The 26,398-nt window shown below is 41.9% G+C and overlaps 1 protein-coding gene across 1 annotated transcript in view; it reads right to left on the bottom strand.

Annotated features, from left to right (window-relative positions):
* Positions 1–26,398, bottom strand: part of PLCL2 (phospholipase C like 2) — a 194,274-nt gene that overhangs the window by 15,048 nt on the left and 152,828 nt on the right. Inside the window, exon 5 of the mRNA XM_082840367.1 lies at positions 14,719–14,828. Coding sequence (XP_082696493.1) covers positions 14,719–14,828 — 110 coding nt within the window. The remainder of the gene's footprint in view (positions 1–14,718; positions 14,829–26,398) is intronic.

The raw sequence follows: 26,398 nt of genomic DNA, 5'->3' as shown, positions 1-26,398 counted from the left end.
AAATGGCTTAAAGACTTGAATGTAAGATATGACACCATAAAACTCTTACAAAAGAACATCGGCAAAACATTCTCTGACATAAATCACACCAACGTTTTCTGAGGGCAGTCTCCCAAGGTAATAGAAATAAAAGCAAAAATAAACAAATGGGAACTAATCAAACTTACAAGCTTCTGTACCGAAAAGGAAACCATAAGCAACATGAAAAGACAAGCTACAGACTGGGATAAGGTATTTGCAAATGATGCAATTGACAAGGGCTTAACTTCCAAAATATACAAACAGCTCATACAACTCAACAACAAAAAAACAAACAGGGCTTCCCTGGTGGCGCAGTGGTTGACAGTCCGCCTGCCAATGCAGGGGACACGGGTTTGTGCCCCAGTCCGGGAAGATCCCACATGCCACGGAGCGGCTGTGCCCGTGAGCCATGGCCGCTGAGCCTGCGCGTCTGGAGCCTGTTGCTCCGCAATGGGAGAGGCCACAACGGTGAGAGGCCCGCGTACCGCAAAAAACAAAACAAAAAAACCCACAAACAACCCAACTAAAAAATGGGCAGAAGACCTAAATAGACATTTCTCCAGATGACATACAGAGGGCCAACAGGCACAAGAAAAGATGCTCAACATCGCTAATTACTATAGAAATGCAAATCAAAACTACAAGGAGGTATCACCTCACACCAGGCAGAATGGCCATCTTTAAAATGTCTACAAATAACAAATGCTAGAGAGGGTGTAGAGAAAAGGGAACCCTCCTACACTGTTGGTGGGAAGGTAAGTTGGTGCAGCTACTGTGGAAAACAGTATGGAGTTTCCTCAAAAAATTGAAAATAGAACTGCCATATGATCCAGCAATCCTGCTCCTGGGCATATATCAGGACAAAACTATAATTCAAAAAGATACATACACCCCTATGTTCACAGCAGCACTATTCACAATAACCAAGACACGAAAACAACCTAAATGTCCATCGACAGATGAATGGATAAAGAAGATGTAGTACATATATAAAATGTACTATGCTATGCAGCCATAAAAAAGAATGAAATAATGTCATTTTGCAGCTCATGCGTGACTTAGAGATTATCATACTAGGTGAAGTAAGTCAGAAAGAGAAAGGCAAACACCATATGATATCATTTATATGTAGAATCTAAAATAGGACACAAATGAACTTATCTACAAAACAGAAACAGACTCACAGACATAGAGAACAGATTTGTGGTGGCGAAGGGGGAAGGGGGTAGGGGAGGGAGGGATTGGGAGTTTGGGATTAGCAGATGCAAACTATTATATACAGAATGGGTAAACAACAAGGTCCTACTGTATAGCACAGAGAATTATATTCAATATCCTGTGATAAACCATATTGGAAAAGAATATAAAAAAGAATGTGTGTGTGTATATGTATATGTATAACTGAATCACTTTGCCGTACAGCAGGAATTAACTCAACATTGTAATCAACTATTTTTCAATTACATACATAAAATTTTGAAAGATGAGTGCCTTAACAGGTGCAAAAACTATCCGGTTTAATTATTTATTTTTGGCAGAAGTCTTATGTTCCTAAAGAGAACACATCTCTAATTACTTTCAGGGTTTAATCTCTAGTTGTTCTCTGCGGGTGGAGTGACACAGTATAGGGAGCGCTGGCTTGGCAGCGTTCTGGAACTCATCTTGGGTTGTAATAAGCTTCATTTAAGTCCATGATAGGACACAGGTGCTATAAAATCCAACATAATTTTGGCCTATATTAACAGTAAGATAGTTTTCAGACTTGGGCAAAATCAGACCACCAAGTCTCATTCAGGGAGGGTTAGCCCGCCAGGCATTTGAAGTGTGGGGGTAATCCTGGTTGTCCCATCTTATGACACTGACAAGTACTGACAAGGCACTGACAAGCCAGAGCCTTCAGAAAATGAAGGGACCCAATGAGGAAGGGACCAGAAGGCACCTCACCCTGAATCTCGGGGGTTTGAGAGAAGATACAACAGTGCCCAAGTATTCACAGGGATGCTGAAGGAGAAGGACTAGGGTATGTCTGTGCTGCTTTGAGGGCATCAGTGTAATCAGTGGGTAGAAGTCACAGAGATGTAAGATGCTATATACTGTACGACAGAACACAATTACATGATGGTGGAGGAGGCTGGCAATCTAGTGGGAGCACAAGAAGTGGGATCTTATGACACTGTCATCCTGTAAGGACAAGCCTCACAAAGTCTCCCACACCCATTTAAGGGAAACGGCTTCATTCACAGATTCTGCCACTGCAAATATGGCCACCACAATGCCTTCTGCCCCCATCCAGGCATGCTGCAGTGTCCACTAAGAGGTGGGTTCACTTCCCCAAAGCAAAGAAGAAACCACAATGAGATGGTAGGAGGGGCACAACCACAATAAAATCATCTTACATACCTGCCAGGTGGGCGACCCACAAACTGGAAAATAATTATATCACAGAGGTTCTCTCACAGGAGTGAAAGATCTGAGCCCCACGTTAGGCTCCCCAGCCTGGGGGTCTGGCATCAGGACGAGGATCTACCAGAGCATCTGGCTTTGAAGGCCAGCAGGGTTTGATCGCAGGAGCTCCACAGGACTGGGAGAAACAGAGACTCCACTCTTGGAGGGTGCACACAAGGTCTCGTGTGCACCAGGACTCAGAGGAAAAAGCAGTGTTCTCATGGGAGCTTGGACCAGACCTACGTGCTGGTATTGGAGGATCTCCTGCTCAGGTCAGGAGGTGGCTGTGGCTCACTGCAGGGAAAAAGATACTGATGGTGGTACTTCTGGGGAGTACTCAATGCTGTGAGCCATTTTCTCACCAAGACCTGGCTCCACCCAACAGCCTGTAGGCTCCAGTGCTGGGACACCTCAGGCCAAACAACAGGGCGGGAACACAGCCCTACCCATCAGCAGACAGGCTGCCTAAAGTCTTCCCAAACCCACAGCTGCCCGCTAAACACACCCCTTGACACAGCCCTGCTCACCAGAAGGGCAATACCCAGCTCCACCCACCAGTGGGCAGGAACCAGCCCCTCCCACCAGGAAGCCTGCACAAGCCTCTTAGAACAGCTTCATCCACCAGTGGGCAGACAGCAGAAGCAAGAACTACAACCCTGCAGCTTGCAGAATGGAAACCGCAATCACAGAAAGTTAGATAAAATGAGACAGCAGAGGAATATGTCCCAGATGAAGGAACAAGATTAAAACCCCAGAAGAACAACTAAGTCAAGTGGAGATAGGTAACCTACCCAAAAAAGAGTTCAGAGTAATGATAGTAAAGATGATCCAAGATCTCAGAAAAAGAAAAGAGGCGAGGATCAAGAAGATACAAGAAATGTTTAACAAAGAGCTAGAAGATTTAAAGAACAAACAGATGAACAATACAATAACTGAAATGAAAAATAGAAGGAATCAATAACAGAATAACTGAGGCAGAAGAATGGATAACTGAGCTGGAAGACAGAATGGTAATCACTGCTATGGAACCGAATAAAGAAAAATCAATGAAAAGAAATGAGGACAGTCTAAGAGAACTTTATGACAACATTCACATTATGGGGATCCCAGAAGAAGAGAGAGAAAGAACCTGAGAAAATATCTGAAGAGATAACAGCTGAAAACTTCCCTAACATGGGAAAGGAAACAGACATCCAAGTCCAGGAAGTGCAGAAAATCCCAGGCAGGATAAACTCAAGGAGGAACATGCCAAGACACATAGTAATCAAACTGACTAAAAGCAACAAGGGAATTCCCATAAGGTTATCAGCTGATTTTTCAGCAGAAACTCTGCAGGCCAGAAGGGAGTGGCACAATATATTTAAAGTGATGAACGGTAAGAACCTACAACCAAGAAAACTCTACCCAGCAAGGCTCTCATTCAGATTCAATGGAGAAATCAAAATCTTTACAGACAAGCAAAAGCTAAGAGAATTCAGCACCACCAGACCACATTTGCAAAAAATGCTACAGGAACGTCTCTAGGTAGAAAAGAAAAGCCCATAACTAGAAACAAGAAAATTATTTATAGAAAAGCTCACCAGTAAAGGCAAACATACAGTAAAGGTAGGAAATCATCCACACACAAATATCAAAACCAGCAACTGTGAGAAGAGGAGAGTACAAATGCAGGATACTGGAAATGCATTTGAAATTAAAAGACCAGCAACTTAAAACAGTCTTGTTTATATATAGACTGCTATATCAAAACCTCATGGGAACTGCAAACCGAAAATCTACAATAGATACACAAAAAAGAAAAAGGAATCCGAACACAACACTAAAATTAGTCATCAAATCACAAGAGAAGAGAACAAAAGAGGACAGGCAGAAAAAAGACCTACAAAAACAAATCCAAAAGAATTAACAAAATGATGATAAGAACATACATATCAATAATTACCTTAAATGTAAATGGATTAAATGCTCCAACCAAAAGACACAGACTTGCTGAATGGATACAAAAACAAGACCCGTATATATACTGTCTACAAGAGACCCACATCAGACCTAGGGACACATACAGACTGAAAGTGAGGTGATCAGAAAAGGAATTCCATGCAAATGGAAATCAAAAGAAAGCTGCAGTAGCAATATTCATATCAGACAAAAATAGACTTTAAAATAAAGACTGTTACAAGAGACAATGGAGGACACTGCATAATGATGAAGGGATCAATCCAACAAGAATATGGAAGAATTGTAAATATATATGCACCCAACACAGAAGCACCTCAACATATAAGGCAAATGCTAACAGCCATAAAAGGAGAAATTAACAGTAACACAATAACAGTAGGGGACTTTAACAACCCACTTTCATCAGTGGACAGATCATCAGACAGAAAATCAATAAGGAAACACAAGTCTTAAATGACACATTAGACCAGATGGACTTAATTGCTATTTTTAGTGCATTATCCAAAAGTAACAGAGTATATATTCCTTTCAAGTACACATGGTACATTCTCCAGGACTGATCACATGCTGGGCCACAAAGCAAGCCTCAGTAAACTTTAAAAATTGAAATCATATCAAGCATCTTTTCCAACCACAACACTACGAGATTAGAAATCAACTACAAGAAAACGCCTGTTAAAAACACAAACACATAGAGGCTAAACAATATGCTATCAATACTAAACAACCAGTGGATCACTGAAGAAATCAGAGGAAATTAAAAAATACCTAGAGATAAACGAAAACGAAAGCATGATGATCCAAAACCTATGGGACGCAGCAAAATCAGTTCTAAGAGGGAACTTTAGACGTATTTTTGTTTGTTTGTTTGTTTTGCGGTACGCGGGCCTCTCACTGTTGTGGCCTCTCCCATTGCAGAGCACAGGCTCCGGACGTGCAGGCTCAACGGCCATGGCTCACGGGCCTAGCCGCTCCGCGGCATGTGGGATCCTCCCGGACCAGGGCATGAACCTGTGTCCCTTGCATCGGCAGGCAGACTCTCAACCACTGAGCCACTAGGGAAGCCCTAAGAGGGAACTTTATAGCCATACAATCTTACTTCAGGAAACATAATAATCTCAAATAAACAACCTAACTTTACAACTAATGCAGCTAGAGAAAGAAGAACAAACAAAACCCAAAGTTAGCAGAAGGAAAGAAACCATAAAGATCAGAGCAGAAATGAATGAAATAGAGATGAAGAAATCGACAGATAAGGTCAATGAAACTAAAAGCCGATTCTTTAAAAAGATAAACAAAACTGACAAACCTTTAGCCAGATTCATGAAGAAAAAAAAGCAGGAGGACTCAAATCAATAAAATTAGGAGTGAAAAAGAAGTTACAACTGACACCACAGAAATACGAAGGATCATAAGAGACTACTACACACAACTATATGACAACCACGAAGAAATGGACAAATGCTTATTATTAGCAAGGTACAATCTTCCAAGACTGAACCAGGAAGAAATAGAAAATAGAGCAGACCAATCACAAGCCCTGAAATTGAAACTGTGATTTTAAAAACTCCCAACAAACAAACGTCCAGGACCAGATGGCTTCACAGGTGAATTCTATCAAACATTTAGAGAAGAGTTAACACCTATCCTTTCAAACTATTCCAAAAAATTGCAGAGGAAGGAACACTCCCAAGCTCATGCTATAGGCCACCATCACACTGATTCCAAAACCAGACAAAGATACCACACAAAAAAATAAATTACAGGCCAGTATCACTGAAGAACATGGACACAAAAATCCTCAACAAAATACTAGCAAACCGAATCCAACAATACACTAAAAGAGTCATACACCATGATCAAGTGGGATTTATCCCAAGATGCGAGGATTCTTCAATATCCACAAATCAATCAATGTGATACACCACATTAACAAATTGAAGAATAAAAACCATACGATCATCTCAATAGATGCAGAAAAAGCTTTTGACAAAATTCAATACCCATTTATGATAAAAACTCTCCAGAAAGTGGGCACAGAGAGAACCTACCTCAACATGATTAAGGCCATATATGACAAACCTACAGCTAACATCATACTTAATGGTGAAAACCTGGATACATTTCCTCTAAGATCAGGAACAAGTCAAGGATGTCCACTCTCACCACTTTTATTCAACATAGTTTTGGAAGTTCTAGCCACAGCAAGCAGAGAAGAAAAAGAAGTAAAAGGAATCCAAAATGGAAAAGAAGTTAAACTGTCACTATTTGCAGATGACATGATACTGTACATAGAAAATCCTAAAGATGCTACCAGAAAACTACCAGAGGTCATCAATGAATTTGGTAAAGTTGCAGGATACAAAATTAATACACAGAAATCTATTGCATTTCTCTACACTAACAACAAAAGATCAGAAAGAGAACTTAAGGAAACGATCCCATTTGCTGTCACATCAAAAAGAATAAAATACCTAGGAATAAACCTATCTAAGGAGGCAAAAGACCTGTACTCTGAAAACTATAAGACACTGATGAAAGAAATCGAAGATGACACAACCAGATGGAAAGATATACCATGTTCTTGGATTGGAAGAATCAATATTGTCAAAATGACTATACTACCCAAAGCAATCTACAGATTCAATGCAATCCCTGTCAAATTACCAATGGCATTTTTCACAGAACTAGAACAATAAAAAATTTTTTTAATTTGTATGGAGACACAAAAGATCCCGAATAGCCAAAGCAGTTTTGAGAAAGAAAAACGGAGCTGGCAGTATCAGGCTCCCTGACATCAGACTATACTGCAAAGCTCCAGTGATCAAAACAGTATGGTACTGGCACAACAACAGAAATACAGATCAATGGAACAGGACAGAAAGTCCACAGATAAACCTATGCACTTATGGTCACCTAATCTATGATAAAGGAGGCAAGCATATACAGTGGAGAAAAGAGAGTCTCTTCAATACATGGTGCTGAGAAAACTGGACAGCTACATGTGAAAGAATGAAATTAGAATATTCTTTAACACTATACACAAAAATAAACTCAAAATGGGTTAATGACCTAAATGTAAGACCAGATACTGTAAAACTCTTAGAGAAAAACATAGGCACAACACTCTTGGACATAAACTGCAGCAATATCTTTTTCGATCTGTCTTCTAGAGTAATGGAAATAAAAAGAAAAATAAACAAATGGGAACTGATTAAACTCAAAAGGTTTTGCACAGCAAAGAAAATGAAAAAGAACCCCAAAAGACAACTATGGAATGGGAGAAAATATTTGCAAACAATGCAACTGACAAGGGCTTAATTTCCAAAATTTACAAGCAGCTCATGCAGCTCAATATCAAAAAACAAACAAACAAAAAAGTAACCCAATCAAAAAATGGGCAGAAGACCTAAATAGACATTTCTCCAAAGAAGACATAGAGGTGGCCAAGAGGCACATGAAAAGATGCTCAACATTTTTAATTTTTAGAGAAATGCAAATCAAAACTACAATGAGGTATCACCTCACACCAGTCAGAATGGCTATCATCAAAAAGTCTACAAAGAGGGAACCTCCCTGGTGGCGCACTGGTTAAGAATCCACCTGCCAATGTAGGGGACATGGGTTCGAGCCCTGCTCCGGGAAGATCCCACATGCCACGGAGCAACTAAGCCCATGTGCCACAACTACTGAGCCTGCATACTAGAGCCCATGAGCCACAACTACTGAGCCCACGTGCCAAAACTACTGAAGCCCATGCACCTAGAGCCTGTGCTCCGCAACACGAGAAGCCACCGCAATGAGAAGCCCACGCACCACAACGAAGAGTGGCCCCTGCTCACAACTAGAGAAAGCCCGTGTGCAGCAACAAAGGCCCAACTCAGCCAAAAATAAGTAAATAAAATAAATTTATTTTTAAAAAGTCTATAAACAATAAATGTTGTAGAGGATGTGGAGAAAAGGGAACCCTCCTACAGGGTTGGTGGGACTATAAATTGGCACAGTCACTCTGGAGAAGAGTATGGAGGTTCCTTAAGAAACTAAAAACAGAGCTACCATATGATTAAGCAATCCCACTCCTGGGTATATATCTGGAGAAAATCATGGTTCAAGAGGACACATGTACCCCAATGTTCAGGATTTTTATGAATTGCCAGTATGAATTCTGTGAGTTTTAGAAGTTTATTAAACTATGTTATATCCTTTTCTTTGCGGGGTGGCTGCTTGTGTTTGTGTATTTGTGTGTGTGTGTGTGTGTGTGTGTGTGTGTGTGTGTGTGTGTGTGTGTATGTTTGACAGTTTTACTCTTTTTGCTCATTTCATCAGGAATATGGGAAGGACGTTCTGCAATGATTTTTTTTAAATTTTATATTGAAGTACAGTTGATTTACAATGCTGTTAGTTTCACGTGTACAGCAAAGTGATTCAGTTATACATATACATATATCTATTCTTTTTCAAATTATTTTCCCATTTAGGTTCTGAAAATTCTAATAGCCCACCAACCTGGAGAGATATAAACTGAGTGTCTTTCTCCTTTTACTTCTGTTTGATGGAGAAGAAGAGATGATGGGACAGGGGGTGGGAAGAAAGAGGTGAGATGGAAAAGTTAGGAATGGGGCTGACACACAACTAGAAATCTGGACACAATATATAAAGCAATGATTTTCAGATAGTGCAAGACAGGGAGCCCTGGGAGAAGGGGTATGGACACAAGGTCCAGCTCATTGCCTGGAGAGCTTCCCAAACAGAGCCCAGCAGCCCCTCTTTGGAGCTCAGGGAGGCAAAGCGGCTGCAAGGGTAGTGGTGGAGAGGGAGGGAGGGCTACAACAGCTGTAAATATACAATAGGATATTGTATCATGAGCACAAAGGGAGGGAGAGGATATCATGAGCACAAAGAAGAGAAGCAGGAAATTCCAAATAAAAACCCCACCGGACAGGATTAATGGCAGATTAGACGCTGTAGAACATACAGCAGTATTGTTTGAAGACTAGAAGACTTGAAGACTAGCATTGCTTGCAGCACTAGAAACTATTAAAAAAAAAAAAAACAGCAAAAAGGGCTAAACAAATGAACAGTGCATCTGTGACTTATGGGATAGTATCAAGCAGTACATATGTACAAATGGAGTCACAGAAGGAGAGGGGAGAAAGGGTAAAACAGAAAAAATTGAAAGAAACTATGGCTGAAAAATTTCCAAGTTTGATGAAAACTGTAAATCCATATATAGAAAAACCTCAAAGAACTCTAAGCAGAAGAAACAAAGAAAGCCACACTAAGGCCCATCATGATCTTTTAAAAAAAAATCTAAAAAAAACAAAGACCCCAACAAAAAGATGCTCAAACTCTATACACTTACTAGACTTGCTAAACTGATAATAACAAACGTTGACAAGGGTGTGGGGTAACTGGAACTCTCATAACACTGCTGGGGGGAGTTCACAATGGAACAGTTCATAAAGCAGTTTGTAAAGCAGTTGGCAATTTCTTATAGAGTCCGACATACACTTACCATATGAGCAATTCCACTCACAGGTATTCACCCAAGAAAAATAAAAACATATGTTCACACAAAGACTTGAATGTGAATGTTCATTGCAGCTGTATTCTTAATAGGTAAAACCTGGAAGCAACCCAAATGTCCATCAACTAGTGAACATACAAAGTGTGGTACACCCATAGGATAGAATACTATTCATCAATTAAAAGGAATAGCTTACTGAAACATACATCAACTTGGATGAATCTCAAAAGCATTATCCTAAATGCAAGAAGCCAGGCACAAAGTTTATTACCACACGATTCCATTTATGTGACATTCTGGAATGGGTGAAACTAGAGATGGCGATCAGACCAGCGATCAGCAAGGTGGGGGAGTTGACTACAAAGGGGCACAAGGGAACTTCTAGGGATGATGCTCTATCATCACTGTGGTAGGTTGCATGATTATATGCATTTGTCCAAATTCATTGAACTGCGCAGTTAAAATTGGTGAATTTTATTTTATGTAAATTATACCTCAATAATGCTCATCAAAAAAGAGAGAATGGTGCTACCTAATGAGTGTGAGGTCTTGAGGGCTGGCTTCTGAATTAAAGAAGCAACCAGAAGCCTGCGGGAATGAATTACACCCTCTCCCCAGTTATGCAGCAGAAACCCTAGAACAGGACATTTACAAACTCTGAGAAAGCTGGGTCCAAGTATCCAAACAAAGGCTGTCTATGACCCCAGCTGAGATTTCTCTCTTCTCCGCCATTCCCTCAGGCTACAGAAAAGCATGGGCGATTTCTTGGACTGGTGGTGAGAGCGAACCAGTTTAAATATTGAGCTTAGAGCAAGCAACATGGGAACTGCCATCTGGAGCTAACTGGTGATGTTTAAATCTGGATAATGGAAAAATAACAATATGCCTAACTCCCCACCCAGAAATATTAAAAAGCGCTAACTCATCTTTCGTAGCAGAAGGGCAACCAACAAAGCTTATAACTGAAATGTATAGCTTTCAAAAACCCAACAAAATGACTCCCATTAACATTTTTCATAGTCTCTTTTCTTAACCTCAGAGGGATTTTATAGGAAAGAAAAACCTCTAGGGTAAAAATTGTTCAGCGATTCATTTAGTTTCTTTATGGTTTGCTTTTTTCCTGTTAAATTAAGTGAAGTGAAACTTAGTACTTAAAAAAATTAAATAGAGAAATTATAGTAGGATTCTATCTATTGATATACCTTATTTCATAATAACTGAGACACTAGTACTTATGAGACATACATACCACTAGTTTATACACCACTAAGGAAGAAAATCACTCCAATTTAACTAGGCTACAATGCAAAGATGCCATGCATTATAAGATACACACCAATATCAAAGATGTGAAAAACGGGAAAAAAGTATGACTCAGGATCAAAAACATGTGTCTCCATCCATCCGTCCATATGCATATAAAAAGGTTCCTGGAATAAGGTCACTTACATTTAATAATAATTATTTCTCAGAGGGAGGATCTGAGGTCATTTTAAAACTTATCTTTTATACATTAAAAAAGTTCTTTAAAAGGAAGACATATTTACAAAAACAAATGAATGATTTTTATTCAAAGAAAAAAATGACTGGAAGTAAATATGCCAAGACGTTAACAGCGGGTCATTCTGGATATGGAATCAGAGGTGACATTTCTCCTTCGTTCATTTCTGTATTTTAAAGCAACTGCTTAAAGTTGTTTAAAAAACTAAACAAAGCTAGCAAGGACTCATGAAAACTGGGCTGGACATCCTTGGACGAAAGGAGTTTGTGGCCAGGCGCCTGCTCTGGGGGTGACCCATCACCCCGGCTCTCACACTGCAAGTCCATCCTGCGATGATTGGCCACCCTGACTCCCTTGTTGTTCACATGAGTGGGATGATTCAGAAGGAAAGACACTTCTGATTTCACTCTAGAGTGGTGGCACTCAATTTTTTAGGGTGCCTGCGAATCCCCTGAGGAACGTGTCACACAGCCAGATTCCTGCGTCCACCCCTGAGATGCTGACCCAGGAGGTCTGTGGTGGGGCTTAGGAGACTGTGTCTTAAGTACCCGGGTAATTCTTACACCTGGCCTCACAGCTCCGGGGCTCCCTCAGCACGTCTGGAGGGAAAGTCTGGAACCTTCCCCAAGCCTCTGTGCCCCCATGAGGGCACCCGCTGCCAACTACATACCACACAGGGCCCTGGAGGGCTGGACTCCCTCCAAGCTCTGTGCAAAGAACAGGTGGTGAGGGGAACTCAAGGGACCCATCCCCTCCTGCCAGGAAAAGGCTGGGAGCTCAACTCAGACCCAAACTCATGTCTAAAACTCCACCGGCACTGATTCTTCTAAAGAAAGTTTAAACCTGAGAAATATGCAGCAATGAAAAAAGCCCTCCTATTGTACAGAAAAGACATACAGACCTCTCCAACTCTTCCCCACTCAGCGCTTGGGTTCTACCATACTCAAACATCAGCTACAGCAAATACTACCCTGGGAATTTTAAAAAGATCTATGGGCTTCCCTGGTGGCGCAGTGGTTGAGAGTCTGCCTGCCAGTGCAGGGGACACGGGTTCGAGCCCTGGTCTGGGAGGATCCCACATGCCGTGGAGCAACTAGCCCTGTGAGCCATAATTACTGAGCCTGCGCGTCTGGAGCCTGTGCTCCGCAACAAGAGAGGCCGCGATAGTGAAAGGCCTGCGCACCGCGATGAGGAGTGGCCCCCACTTGCCGCAACTGGAGAAAGCCTCGCACAGAAACGAAGAGCCAACACAGCTATAAATAAATAAATTAATTAAAAAAAAAAAAAAAAGATCTATTACCCTGTTCTATACGTTTGTTTCCATATGTACGTAAGTCTGAGGTGCTAATTCTATCTCCTGGACATAATTCAAAAGAAAATAGTTTCCTCAGTGTAGCTGTTTGGTTCAATTTCATGTTTCTAAAACCTGAGCCGTTACTTTATGTCAGCTGTTTTTCATGAATATGTGCGCCAGCCTCCCATTTTCAGGGGTTCTTAGCCCAGTACTTCTCAAACTGTAACGTGCATAAGAATCCCCTGGGATCTTGTAAAAAGGCAGATTCTGACTCAGCAGGCCTGGGGCAGGGCCCGGGAGTCTGCATTGTGAACAAGCTCCCAGGTGAGGCCCAGGCTGCTGGTTCCTGGACCAGAATGGAGTAGCAAGGATAGCTGACCGATGAAAAGTTTGCTCCCTAAGTCTGTTTTGCCTATAATAAAATAAAAGCCAAACGAGCATTTGTTCCTATCACAGGGCTATAGACTACGATGCAATTTTTTCCTGAGGTTTGCAGGAAATCGGTAGTGTACAACCCCATCTCTGGCTGGGAGTGAGTCAGCAAGTTGTAAAGCCGAATTCCTCTTCATTGTAAATTGTCCTATCTGCTGCTTACTGAACTGCAAATGATCAGAGTTAAATACTAAGCAGAAGATCCAGAGAGGCAAAAAAGTACATGTGTAGGAAGGGAAGTATTGGAAGAAGTTTAGAAAATGACTTATTATAAAAATTAGTAAGGGTTTAAGATGAGAAAGTGCAAGTTGGCTAGCTTTGAAAGGGTGACTTTTCATTAAATTAAATCAGAAAACTGTTGTCAGCTGCAGGAGGGATCTTTTTTTTTTCTTGTCTAAATTGTAGTTTATTATCATCTACACGTATGTATTTCCCAAATGTTTTTTACATGAGTATATGTTACTTTGAAAATTAGGGATGCAGGATGGATCTTTTAACTTGAAGGGGAACAGAGAAATTAAAAGAGGCAGCTGTGATAATGTCTTTTGAATTCAACTGAGAAGAAAGTTTGGAGGGTGAACCGGAGAGTAATTTTACATTGAGCTGTCCAAGGCCCAGAGTGAAATAATGTTTCTGTGTTATTATTATTCAAGGTCCCAAACACTGAGATAAAGAAAAGATCAGAGAGACAAAATGCAAAAAAAGTTCCAAGGCACATACATAACGTTAGTTTTAAAATCATGTCATATGATATATACCATAGAGAAAAAGACTGGGAGAATGTACAGCAAAAGACCCTGGACGGTGGGACTATGTTTACCTTTGGTTATGCTATTTTGACATTTTCTATAACGAAAAACTATTACTTTTATAATAAAACTAATAAAAGTTAATTTTTTAAAATGGTCATGCTGAGATAGGTAGATGGAAGGAAAGGAGGGAAGGAGGGAGGGAGGGAGAGAGAGACAGACAGAAAGAAAGGAAAAGAAAGAAAGAAGGAAGCAGATAAACAAACAGATATAGATGGTTTCTCCCTTGAAGGGAAATTTTTTTCAAATAGCAATTCCTTTACATATTTCTTTTGATTATGCCCCCCACAATTCTTTCCTACTTCTTCCCTGGTATCATATTGACATTAAGGCTGTGATTATACTTTAAAGCATTGAAGGAAATCTGAAGAACTAGAATCTTCAAATTCCCAGTCATTCCTCTGTAATCAATGCTTTCTGTTTCACATGTAGCAACTGGCATTTATGAACTTTACGATGCTTTAAGGACGAAATGCAGATCCTTTCCCTTCTTGGCAGAATCACAAGGTGCCAACTGCTCGAGTCCCCCGTTCTCCCTCGGAGCTGCACTGCCCAGCTACTGTGCCCGCAGCAGACACTCCAGAGAGCAGAGTTCTCATTCGATTTTTGTGACCATGCCATAGCTTCAAGCGGCTGGTAATGTACAGTGCAGGAAATGGTACACTAACAGGAAGAAACATGCTGAACAAGGATGCAACATCACTAGCATCAGAAACAACTCGGAAAATACCTTTAAGATGGTAATATTCCAGGTAAAGCTCTCCACAGCTTTCTGCAGTTTGCGTTCCTTCAGACCTTCCTTGGTGCCTATGCTGTGCAAGTGTTCATGGAATTCCATGGCTGAAAGAAACAGAAAGACAAAGGATATTACTTCCCCACCCAATCTGTGGTAATGAGCCGGCAATATTTCTTTTTCTAGGTACAGCTGAAACGATTCCAACCTCCACGGAGATTTCATAAAGTGCCTATTTAAGAATGTAACAATGGGGGAAACACTGCAAATTCACGGCATCCGTGAGGCAGAAGGTGTCTTAGAGGTGGGTGCTCATGGGTTGGAAGGGCTGCAGGGCACAGGTGATCATCCTCATTCTTACGTTAGAGATGAGATGTCTGAGGCTCAGCCAGGTTCAGAGACACTGAGGCTGTGGAGGGAGCAGCACAACAGCTGGACCAGAATCCAGGTCTTTGGAATCTCAGAGGCAGATTTCAGCTCTGCCAAGGACACGATGTTGGCAATTAGGGATGAAAAGAGTGCAAAGCAATGTATTTCCTGTCCCAGTAAAAGTCAATCTGAGGTCAGACCCCAAGCCTGCTGTAGAGGGGAGGGGATGGGGAGAACGCCCAAGAACTCTAACTCTGAATAATTTACATAAACAATGCATATTCCCCATCATCATTCAAAACAGCCTGAAGGCAGGAGTGGCGTGACAGTCCTTTTCCTGGTTTAATATCATTAAAACTCATGGGAAGTTTTCATATTCATCTGCAGTCACTTATCCCATCTCTGGCCAATGGGAACCCCGCAGGTGGGTTCCTAGGTTCTTCTGAAATCACTAATTAGTCTTTGATATGTCCCTTGCTTTCCAGCACAAGATGTTCTAGACCTACCAAGTACATTTCTCATCACAGACGTGGAACCAGGCATTTCTCCAGGGACCTCTGGACTCTTACAGTGGGGAATGGTGTTTAAAGACCACCATCTGGGGGCTAGGAGTGCACATTGTTACTGAGTTTCCACTGTTTTCTAGGCCTTTATATTGAACAGATCTCAGGTACATGGAAGTTTTTTTGTTTGTTTGTTTTTTGCGGTACGCGGGCCTTTCACTGTTGTGGCCTCTCCCGTTGCGGAGCACAGGCTCCAGACGCGCAGGCTCAGCGGCCATGGCTCACGGGCCCAGCCGCTCCGCGGCATGTGGGATCTTCCCGGACCGGGGCACGAACCCGTGTCCCCTGCATCGGCAGGCGGACTCTCAACCACTGCGCCACCAGGGAAGCCTGGAGTATTTTTTTTAAGGGAAGAATAAGATCTTACTCATACTTCTAATTCAAATTTAAGTATACAGGAATTTTACATAATTTTTAAAAATCTTATGCTTATTTCTTTTCTCTTAGGTAGACAATCTTAATTCTTAACCACACAAACATAACCAATAGTAAGACCGCTAAATACAATTTAAACTCTGCATTTTTTTTGTCCTTAGAGTATCTCATTGAGAATGTGCAGAAAAAGTATTGTGTTCTAAGGTCTGTCAGAATAATTATTTTCTTTATGTGGGTATGTCACTTAACGAAGTATAATTCCCTTCATTTGTTTCCTTTCCCCCCCACCATTGTGTATGTGTTGGGTGGGAAGTGATTTTGCTTTTTTGGATATAATTTGTTTTATGATTCCAAAGTCAAACTACGTATCAGGGTGCATTCAGGTAAATCTTACTTTCTTCCTGGTCTCCTCTACTCTGACCCCTCCCTCCTCCTACGCATTTTTCTTAGTTTTATATTTATCTTTTATTGTCTTGTTTCTCCTTGAAAATTTAAGCAAATGTGTTCATGTATCCACAGTCCTCCCTTTCTTGCACGCATACCACGCACACTGCTCTGTACCGTGGTTTTTCTCCTCAGGTAACTACGTAGTGGAGATCACTCCCTGCCAGTGTGTCAAGCTCTTCTTCACTCTTTTTCTAACACCTACACAGGCTCCCACATTGTGTGGATGAGCCAGCATTTACTTAACCAGTCCTCACTGATGGACACTGTCTCCAATCTTTTGCTATTACAAATAATGTTGGAGCAGCTGTAATTTTTACAAGACGTTTCCGGCGTTCTTTCGTACATTTTTACTGTTCAGTTGGGCATCCCGATTTCTAACTCCCTTTCTATGCAACATCGTTTCAGAGCAGCTATTTACATCGTGACTGACAGTAACTTTATTCCTTAGTGTCTTTAAACAGTGACGGAGAGTTGACACAAAGGATAAAAACAGTAAGCTGCCGATCTAGTCTTCCTTCTTCTCTATTTTTTCCCCTCCTAATAGGAACAATGTCCCTAATTCCTGTCATGCTATTAAGGCTTAAGAACCTCCCTGGTTTCAAAAAAGAACAGTAACTAGTAAAATTCATTACATTGCCTAGGAAACTACTACACTGACCACTCTCCTTTAATTCAGCCTCTCTTTTGCCAACACCCCAACTTGGTCACTAAACCCCCTCCAGCTCACTGCTGTGTGGCCTGGCTCACATGGGGGGGGGGCTGCATCCCCCATATCTAGTTCTGACTTTCCTGGATGTGCTTGGTTTAACAGATGGGAAAAATAGACAGACAAAAAATAATAACCACGAGTAGGTGGCGATGATGTTCTAAAACCCAGGATTTCTGCTAGAGTAAAACACACACACACAACGTTTCCCTGATCAGGTCTGAGAGACTCCCTGGTGTGTGCTGTGAAGACTCAGACCCGCTTCCTAGAACACAGCCGGGTGAGGCCCTGATGGTAGGACCCCAATGGGTCTTAAGTTTTAATACGTCAGCACGATCTGGATTTCAGGACATCAATCGTTAATATTCATAACGTTTCTATTTCGGATAGTCGGGAAGCATTATGGTCTTATAAGCGTCACTGAGGCTCAGTAGATGGACGTCTAGATTGGAACACGGGAAAGAGAAGAGACACAGAAGAGGTGGAGCAGTGACTCTCTGTGTGACAAGAAGGTATAGAGTTGTATGGCCTCCGAGGGGCGTGGGAAGGGACATGGTTGTGACATTATCGTGGGACCACACCATAGAGCTGCCTGACCAGAAGCGGGCTTTTTGAGACGCTTTCTTCTTGCAAATCTCAATACTGGCACAAAGATGTGACACAATAGTCCTGGCGGATTTGTCAACCACCCAGATGTACGCCTGGGAGCCTCTCGCCACTGGAGGGAGTCGGCTTAACTCGCCTTGCTGACCATCTGACCACTAAGGTGATGAGACAGTGACCGGAACTGCCCCGCGGGGCTTCACTCCAACCAACAGGTAAGAACCTGCAGGTAGCACAAGCACGGAACAGCCGAAGGCGGGAATGCCGAGCTCAAACAAATATCTGTCCTAGATTTTAAGAAAGCAGCTTTCAGAGAGTTCAGAAGAACACAGGGCCAGAGGCTGCCTTGAGAAGGACTGAGGACTCAGGGAAGAAACACAGTCAAGATGATAAACAATGATACCGATTAGGATGAAATGGAGAAACTCTTTTTTTTTTTTTTTTTTGGTCACACCGCGCAGCTTGCAGGATCTTAGTTCCCTGACCAGGGATGGAACCCACAACCTTGGCAGTGAAAGTGCGGAGTTCTAACCACTGGACGGCCAGGGAAGTCCCATGATGAAATGCAGAAACATTTAAGGAAACAAGTATAGCTGTCTAAAAACCTCATATTCTATATGTCTATGAAAAAGTGAGACAATTCCCCCTTACCCTCCCCCTCTTAAAATATCTATAGCCCAATAAAAGTCCACAGGCAAGTGAAAAGTGTATTATTAATGAAGCTCTTTAAAAATGGGCACAAAGAGGGGCTTCCCTGGTGGCGCGGTGGTTGAGAGTCCGCCTGCCGATGCAGGGGACGCGGGTTCATGCCCTGGTCTGGGAAGATCCCACATGCCGCGGAGCGGCTGGGCCTGTGGGCCATGGCCGCTGAACCTGCGCGTCCAGGGCCTGTGCTCCGCAACGGGAGAGGCCACAACAGTGAGGGGCCCGCGTACCGCAAAAAAAAAAAAGGGCACAAAAAGGTGATTAGTTGAAAAATGGTAAAGTTACGTTAAAAATATAAAACCCCACATTTAAAAGTGGTCAAGACCATCAGTCCCATTATCATTTATTTCATTGTCTGGTTTGCTACGTAACATACCTGTTTCTTTAAAAAGATTTTCATATTATTAACTTATCGACTAATCTTTGCAAACATTCCGCCAACCCACTTATATGCAGCATATGTTGATTTTATTTTTTAAGGAAATAAAAGGATTCTCACCTTGATCTATACAGCATGATTGTACTTTTCACTGCTCCCCTGTGATATGCAAAGTCCAGGCCAAAGACATGATCAAGGGAAACAAAAGACAACTCACCGGGCACTTTACACCTACTATATAGGAAACTTGGAAAGAGGCAGAACTTTCCCGAGGAAATGGTAAAGAAAAGCTTGAATGTTGGTTTGTCTGAGCCCAGTGGCCTAAGGTTTCCCAACTATCAGGCATTATTTCTAAACAAGAATCCCAGCCCTTAATATGAGCTCTTGGTTCCATGTCCTGGCTATTGTAAATAGAGCTGCAATGAACACTGTGGTACATGACTCTTTTTGAATTAAGGTTTTCTCAGGGTATATGTCCAGTAGTGGGATTGCTGGGTCGTATGGTAGTTCTATCTTTAGTTTTTTAAGGAACCTCCATACTGTTCTCCATAGTAGCTGTATCAATTTACATTCCCACCAACAGTGCAAGAGTGTTCCCTTTTCTCCACACCTTCTCCAACATTTATTGTTTCTAGATTTTTTGATGATGGCCATTCTGACCGGTGTGAGATGATCTCTCATTGTAGTTTTGATTTGCATTTCTCTAATGATTAATGATGTTGAGCATTCTTTCATGTGTTTGATGAATGGATAAAGAAGATGTGGCACATATATACAACGGAATATTACTCAGCCATAAAAAGAAATGAAATTGAGTTATTCGTAGTGAGGTGGATGGACCTAGAGTCTGTTATACAGAGTGAAGTAAGTCAAAAAGAGAAAAACAAATACCGTATGCTAACATATATATATGGAATCTAAGGAAAAAAATGTCATGAAGAACCTAGGGGCAAGACGGGAATAAAGACACAGACCTACTAGAGAACGGACTTGAGGATATGGGGAGGGGGAAGGGTAAGCTGGGACAAAGTGAGAGAGAGGCATGGACATATATACACTACCAAACGTAAGGTAGATAGCTAGTGGGAAGCAGCCGCACAGCACAGGGAGATCAGCTCGGTGCTGTGTGACCACCTACAGGGGTGGGATAGGGTGGGAGGGAGGGAGACACAAGAGGGAAGAGATATGGGAACATATGTATATGTATAACTGATTCACTTTGTTATAAAGCAGAAACTAACACACCATTGTAAAGCAATTATACTCCAATAAAGATGTTAAAAAAAATATATGAGCTCTTGGGATGGTTGTGTATATCCAATAATTACACTGTGAGGTAGAACACTGCAGAGGTATCAGACAGGCACTGACCCTGTTCTAAGGGAATACAAGGGGAGAGAGAATGAGATCATGCCATGGAACTGGGTCTGCCCAAATATAATAAAGAAATCTGATTATATGTCAAGATGCGAACTGCATTATTCCCTTGACATTAAATTACCAGGAAATCTATTCTAACATGTCACAGGAGGTCTTCACATCAACGGTGCATATAAAGAACCTGTCTGGGTTAGATGTTAAGTAACGTTCTCCCAATTTCCCAAATTATTTTCAGCAAAGAAACATTAGCCCAGTGAAAACATCCTTATCTTATTAAGAAACTTAGAAGCAGCATCTCTTCTCCGCCTGTAAGTCAAACCATCTGTCTGAAGAGCAGAGTTTTAAAGTAGATGGTGAAAATCAGATAACTAAAAACTTTAAGACTAAGTTACCACCTTCCTTCCCCTGCCCCCCACGAAGAAGCTAAGTTGTTTTCATTTTAAAATTTCTTGTTCTTTAGTTACAGTTTGAAGGTGGTGGGGTTAGGAGCCAGAGAAGAGACAGACAGACAGACAGACATGGACAAGACAGTCACGATTCTACTTTTTTTTTTTCTTTAAATGACTGGCCCAGCTCACATATACAAATATCTATTTCTAAATTATTCTATCTCGAACAAGATTATTTTTTAATGTTTTCTAGTTTCACCTTTTTTAAAAAAGGACTCCAATATGAAACAATCGGGAATATTTACTTGAAGAGATAAACCTGAACTATTATCTCAGATTTCTTTAACGAGTGGATTGCTCACAATAGTTCTCTATTTCTGTAATCAGTAGTCAATATTCATAACACTGAGATGCAAAAGGTCTCATCATTTTGGATAATGAAAGTAATTTCTGATGCTTGAAGTAATGACACTAATTGGTCAGCCAATAACAGGTATTGATCAAACTCCATGTACAGGGCATTTGACCATCTGCTGTGTTGAGTCCCATTAAGACCCATTACTTACACATGCTGAACACTGTAAAAAGCTACAGACTTCTAGAAGCATGGGGAGAAAGCCAGGGTAAGGGGACTAGTGCTTATATTATCTGCTCACTGACAACCATTTCAGAAAGAAATCTTTATAACTTTGTTCTGGAATACAATGGCTGAGTGTACAGGCCTTAGAGTAGCAAATAGGGCAACAGCATTACAACGATGTGAGAACATGTACAATTTCTGCTTTTTTTAACCGATGCCAAAATAAACTCTGTAGGTGCAGTAGCAAATTAGGATTTTTGTATGAGGACTCATACTATGAAAGGGAGATTCTGTAGGCATGCAAGGACTATGTATTACAAAGTGAAACTTTACAGAATAGATTACAAACAACTGGTAATGTAAAGATTAATCTTAAGAAAGAAATAACCAATCAGAAAAGCTGAAATTTCAGAAAACTTGAGGACAACCATTCTGTGTTTTCTCCTTGGTGAGTAGAGAGAAGATGAGAATAAACACCTCCTCTCAGAGAGCTGACTGCCCTTGTCCCTATTATAAAATTGTAAACAGTTATGTTGAAAATTTACATAACAAGGAAGAAAGGGAGCTCTTATCATTTCCTGCCAGAGTGTGCTCAGTGGAGTGACAAGAATGCTGAACTCTGATTAAAGAAAGGTGATCTAGGGGTGCCTGTCCCCCACAGACGGGGCCCAGGAGCAGCCAGCACGGCTCAGCCGCGGCCTCGGGGTGCAGGCTGGGCCTCAGGACGCCTGCACCTCCTATTAATTTGCTCAGGAATAAGACCTGGTCGCTCGTGGTGACGGACCTCTGGGCAGCTTTGGGAGGTTAGTTCTGCTTCCCGCCTTCTTACTAACTACACTATTGATTCCACAGACAGGCAAGCATCCCTTTGTACTCACACAAAGTAACTATCTGATTTTTGGCATGTCCCTTGCTTACCAGTTACCAATGTGTCTTTTGCCCGCCTCTCTACGTTGCTGATACTTTAGGGTGACAGGCCCTGCACTTTGGGACGGGGACCATCCGTCTACACAGGTGCAGTGCCTAGAAGCCGTCCTCACAGGCAGGCTTGTAATAATGCTGTTAAGTGGAGCCCTTACAGTTCTTAAAAGGATAAGAAGATGCAGGAAAACCACCCAAACCAGCTCCTCCTGAACTGGTAAAAGGGCAGACACTGCAGTGGTCAGACCACGGCGGTAAGTGAGGCAAGAGATACCAGGTAACTCTGGCCAAAGAAATTAACATCTTCGTTAAGTTTTAGAACACTTCACTTGAAAACCAATACTAACTAGGTAAACAGTCTTTTGAAAAACATGACGTGATACAATTGCACGGTGCTACATCATTTAACAGTCAAAATATATGGTGTGGGGCTTCCCCGTGGCGCAGTGGTTGGGAGTCCGCCTGCCGATGCAGGGGATGCGGGTTTGTGCCCCGGTCCGGGAAGATCCCACATGCCGCGGAGCGGCTGGGCCCGTGAGCCATGGCCGCTGAGCCTGCGCGTCCGGAGGCTGTGCTCCGCAATGGGAGAGGCCACAGCAGTGAGAGGCCCGCGTACCACAAAAAAAAAAAAAAAAAAAAAAATATATATATATATATGTGGTGTGTTCAAAAGCATGAAAGTTTGAAGGCTGTGGGCATATTACACAAATTCAATGACATGCTTGGAAACATGAACTAAAACTTGGGGAAAAAGTCTAGAAAGCAGCAAGTATCTCAAGCACAGCCCTGGCTGGGCCTGCTGGGTCTGCTCTTCTGTCAAGCGGATTGTCTTTGCGCCTTGGCTGCTCTGTGCCAAAGACCCTACAATTAGGTCCCTCCGACTCCGTGACCCCAAGTTTGTGTTTCTAGAAAAGAGCTGTGGGTTATTTTTCTTCTGGAATGTTAACCAGAAGAATGTATACCATTTTCTTCTGCAATGCTCAAATTCCTTTCTGGTAATGAACTTGAGAACCAGGGAAATAAACAGTGGGTCATCAAACAGCAGAGGAAGGGCAAATGGAAAGGCCATAGTCAGTGATTCCTGCGAGAGTGTAGTTCATTCTGCTCTAAAGGGAACAGAGGCACAGGCCACACAAACAAAACACAAGGCCAGGCCCTGGGCCCACGGTGGACCTTTCCACTTATAGCCACAGGGTTAAATTTTAAAAACTGGTATGGCCACACAAAAGTATATTATTTGATTTTTATGTAAAGAACAATGTTTTAGAAATTTATTGCTTCTTTCCATGTCATCTCTCAAAAATTTAAACAGCTCAGATTTTTTATAGAGGGAGGTGCTTGTTTCACATAATTTTCCACTTATTGTTTCAAAACACTGTAACTTAAGTATTTAAAGGGTTTGTTTTTGAGGGGCTTAAAGCTTAATGACAAAAGATGGAATGTAGTGCCGACAGATTATCATGTTTTAAAAAAATTAATAAAGAAGTGTAAAGATGATACGTAATTACATTAGCTAAGAACATTAGTGCAACTGCATATAATGGAATGTAGTAAAGAGAAATTTCCAGTCCTATAAAGTTTCCCGCCTCCCATCACAGATAAACCTAGATGAAAACCAAACAGCCATAAAAATAAAATAAAAATTTTAAAATACATGATACGTACAATACTAAGATATGAAGAAGAGGCTTTGCCTTGAAGGGAAGGGGGGCTCAGTCAGAAACATGGCAGCATTTCCTCTTTGATGGAAACAAACGGCATTTATTCATGCCAAACATGAAGCAGATGACCTTTCAAACATTCTGGATGGGATTTTCTATACCAATCTAAATGATCTGAATCGAAAATGTACCATGTAGCACACGGCTCAAAATTTTCAGAAGCAAGTATAATTTTAAAAAATACTCCATAAGAGACATATTGATCTTAAATTTATATACCTAAAGATTACTTTTTCAACTGCAAATTTACTTAGCTATCCTAAAAAACGCTTTTATCACAAACATACCCAGTGCAAAAATATTTCTATGTGTGTTGAAAATAGAAACCAAAATCATAGGGTAGAATATTTCAAATGGTGACAAAAGAAATATATATTTATAATTTTAATTTATTTCAGATTTCCCAAGTTAGGTACAGTGAGCTATTTCCTGGAAGATGGAATTCCATATAACACAAGTCTACCTGGGATCTCACTCAAGAGGTCACTTTGTCAAGTTTTACAAGTACCTCAAAATGATATGGTCTCATGTCCCAACATCAAAGTCCCTTGAGAACAAAATATGGATTTTTTCCAACGAACGTATATATAGAACGTGTTAAAATATACAGGCTTTGTGAACTATACGCTCTGCCCCCCAAACCCCAGGGGTCTGAAGTTCGGGTGTGCCTTCAGCACGTGGGCACTGACGCCATAATCTCCATGGAGACGCAGAAATGCCTCATGACGTTTCATATAGTTTCAGTTGGTAGTCTCTCTCTCTAGGCCTTCTTCCCAAACAATCTTGGCATTAGCAAAAGCCGAATTATTTTCAGATGGATTTTGAGCTGTTTAATCCCATTCCATTTATCTATCTGAGGTGCAATAGATAAACCAGGTCTCTTAAATATACCCTTAAAACCCAGAAGGATGCCACGCCCACAGCATTATGCTTCGTGAATGGACTGCGCGAGGGGGGCGTGCCTTCCTCCGCCAGCGCTCCACCTGGGGAATCCGGGAGAGACGGAGGGGCATCCCTCGCGTCCTCTGTGGAATCCAGTGACCATGCCACCCTTCTAAACACGGGCCACGGGACTCACCTGGGCTGGGATCAGACGAGGAACAAACAGCAGACCCTCCTCACTCCACTGTGTTGAGAAACAAAACGGCCTCTTCAGCCCAATTATACTTAAAGATGAGCTTTTCACACGGAGGACACGTTTGTCTGGATGGCCCTCGGAAGTCAGTCCTTTCCCCTCTACCAGTTGGGCACGATCACCCAAACACACGAGGCCCTCGGGACGCAACCCTGTCCACCTCTCCCTTTCTTCTTACGCCTCTTAGTTTAATTTTTGAACAGATAATATAGTCGCACGGCTCACCATTTAAAAAGTATAGACTGGTATACGGAGGACGACCTTTCCCTCCCCATCACCCAGCCTCCTTGGCCCCTCCCACTGGGCAACCGCGGTTACCCCCTCCCTGAGAGAGCGGTGCCCTCAGCATCTCTCAAGGCTCTAGCCTCCTGCCTCACCTTTTAAAACACATGAGCAGGGACTTCCCTGGTGGCACAGAGGTTAAGAATCTGCCTGCCAAGGAAGGGGATATGGGTTCGAGCCCTGGTCCGGGAAGATCCCACATGCTGTGGAGCAACTAAGCCCGTGCGCCACAACTACTGAGCCTGCGCTCTAGAGCCCACGCTCTGCAATTAGAGAAGCCACTGCAATGAGAAGCCCGTGCACCGCAACGAAGAGTAGCCCCAGCTCGCCGCAACTAGAGAAAGCCAGCACATAGCAACAAAGACCCAACACAGCCAAAGATAAATAATAAATTAATTAAAAAAAAACACATGAGCAAATAGCACACACAGTTTGCCTTGCCTTTTTAAACTATGTATATATACATACACACACACACACACACACACACACACATATACATATGTTGTTTTATCTTTATGTGTATATAAGATCTTCCTTATATAGGTATATATATGTAGTCTGTGTGTCTGTGCAGGTGAATATATACACATACATATTTCTTTATTCTTTCTGAAGGGGTAGCATAATGTCCCATCATATGGATCTATCATAACATATTTGACAAGGACCCTCCTATTAAACACTTAGATGTAACATCTAGGCTGTTTTCAGTGTTATAAAGAAAACTCTATACACATGTATTTCCCCAAATACGTGATCAAATCTTTAGAATAAACTCTAAAAAAAAAAGGAATTACTGGTTCAAAGTGTACATGATTCGTAATTCCAAAATTTACTGCCATGTGGCCTTCCCTAGGTGTGGACCCAATTTATAGCCCCTAACAATGTGACAGTCCCCAGTTTCCCCTATATGCCCACCCATCAGTCATGATCTGTGTGTGACGGAACTCTGGGGTCTTTGATATGAACCTTTGGATCTGACGCGTGAAAAGTGGCATCTCCTTGAAACACCTCATTCTCCAGCAGATCACAGCGTCCTCCTGCTACCCGTCTGGCTGCACCCTAACCTCCGGGGTCACTCTCCTGTGTCTCCCCAACGTCCAAACGGTGAAAGCCCAG

This window comes from Leucopleurus acutus (assembly GCF_964270905.1).
Source record: "Leucopleurus acutus genome assembly, chromosome: 5".
Classification (NCBI taxonomy): Eukaryota; Metazoa; Chordata; class Mammalia; order Artiodactyla; family Delphinidae; genus Leucopleurus; species Leucopleurus acutus.
This window is presented reverse-complemented; position numbering and strand designations above follow the sequence as displayed.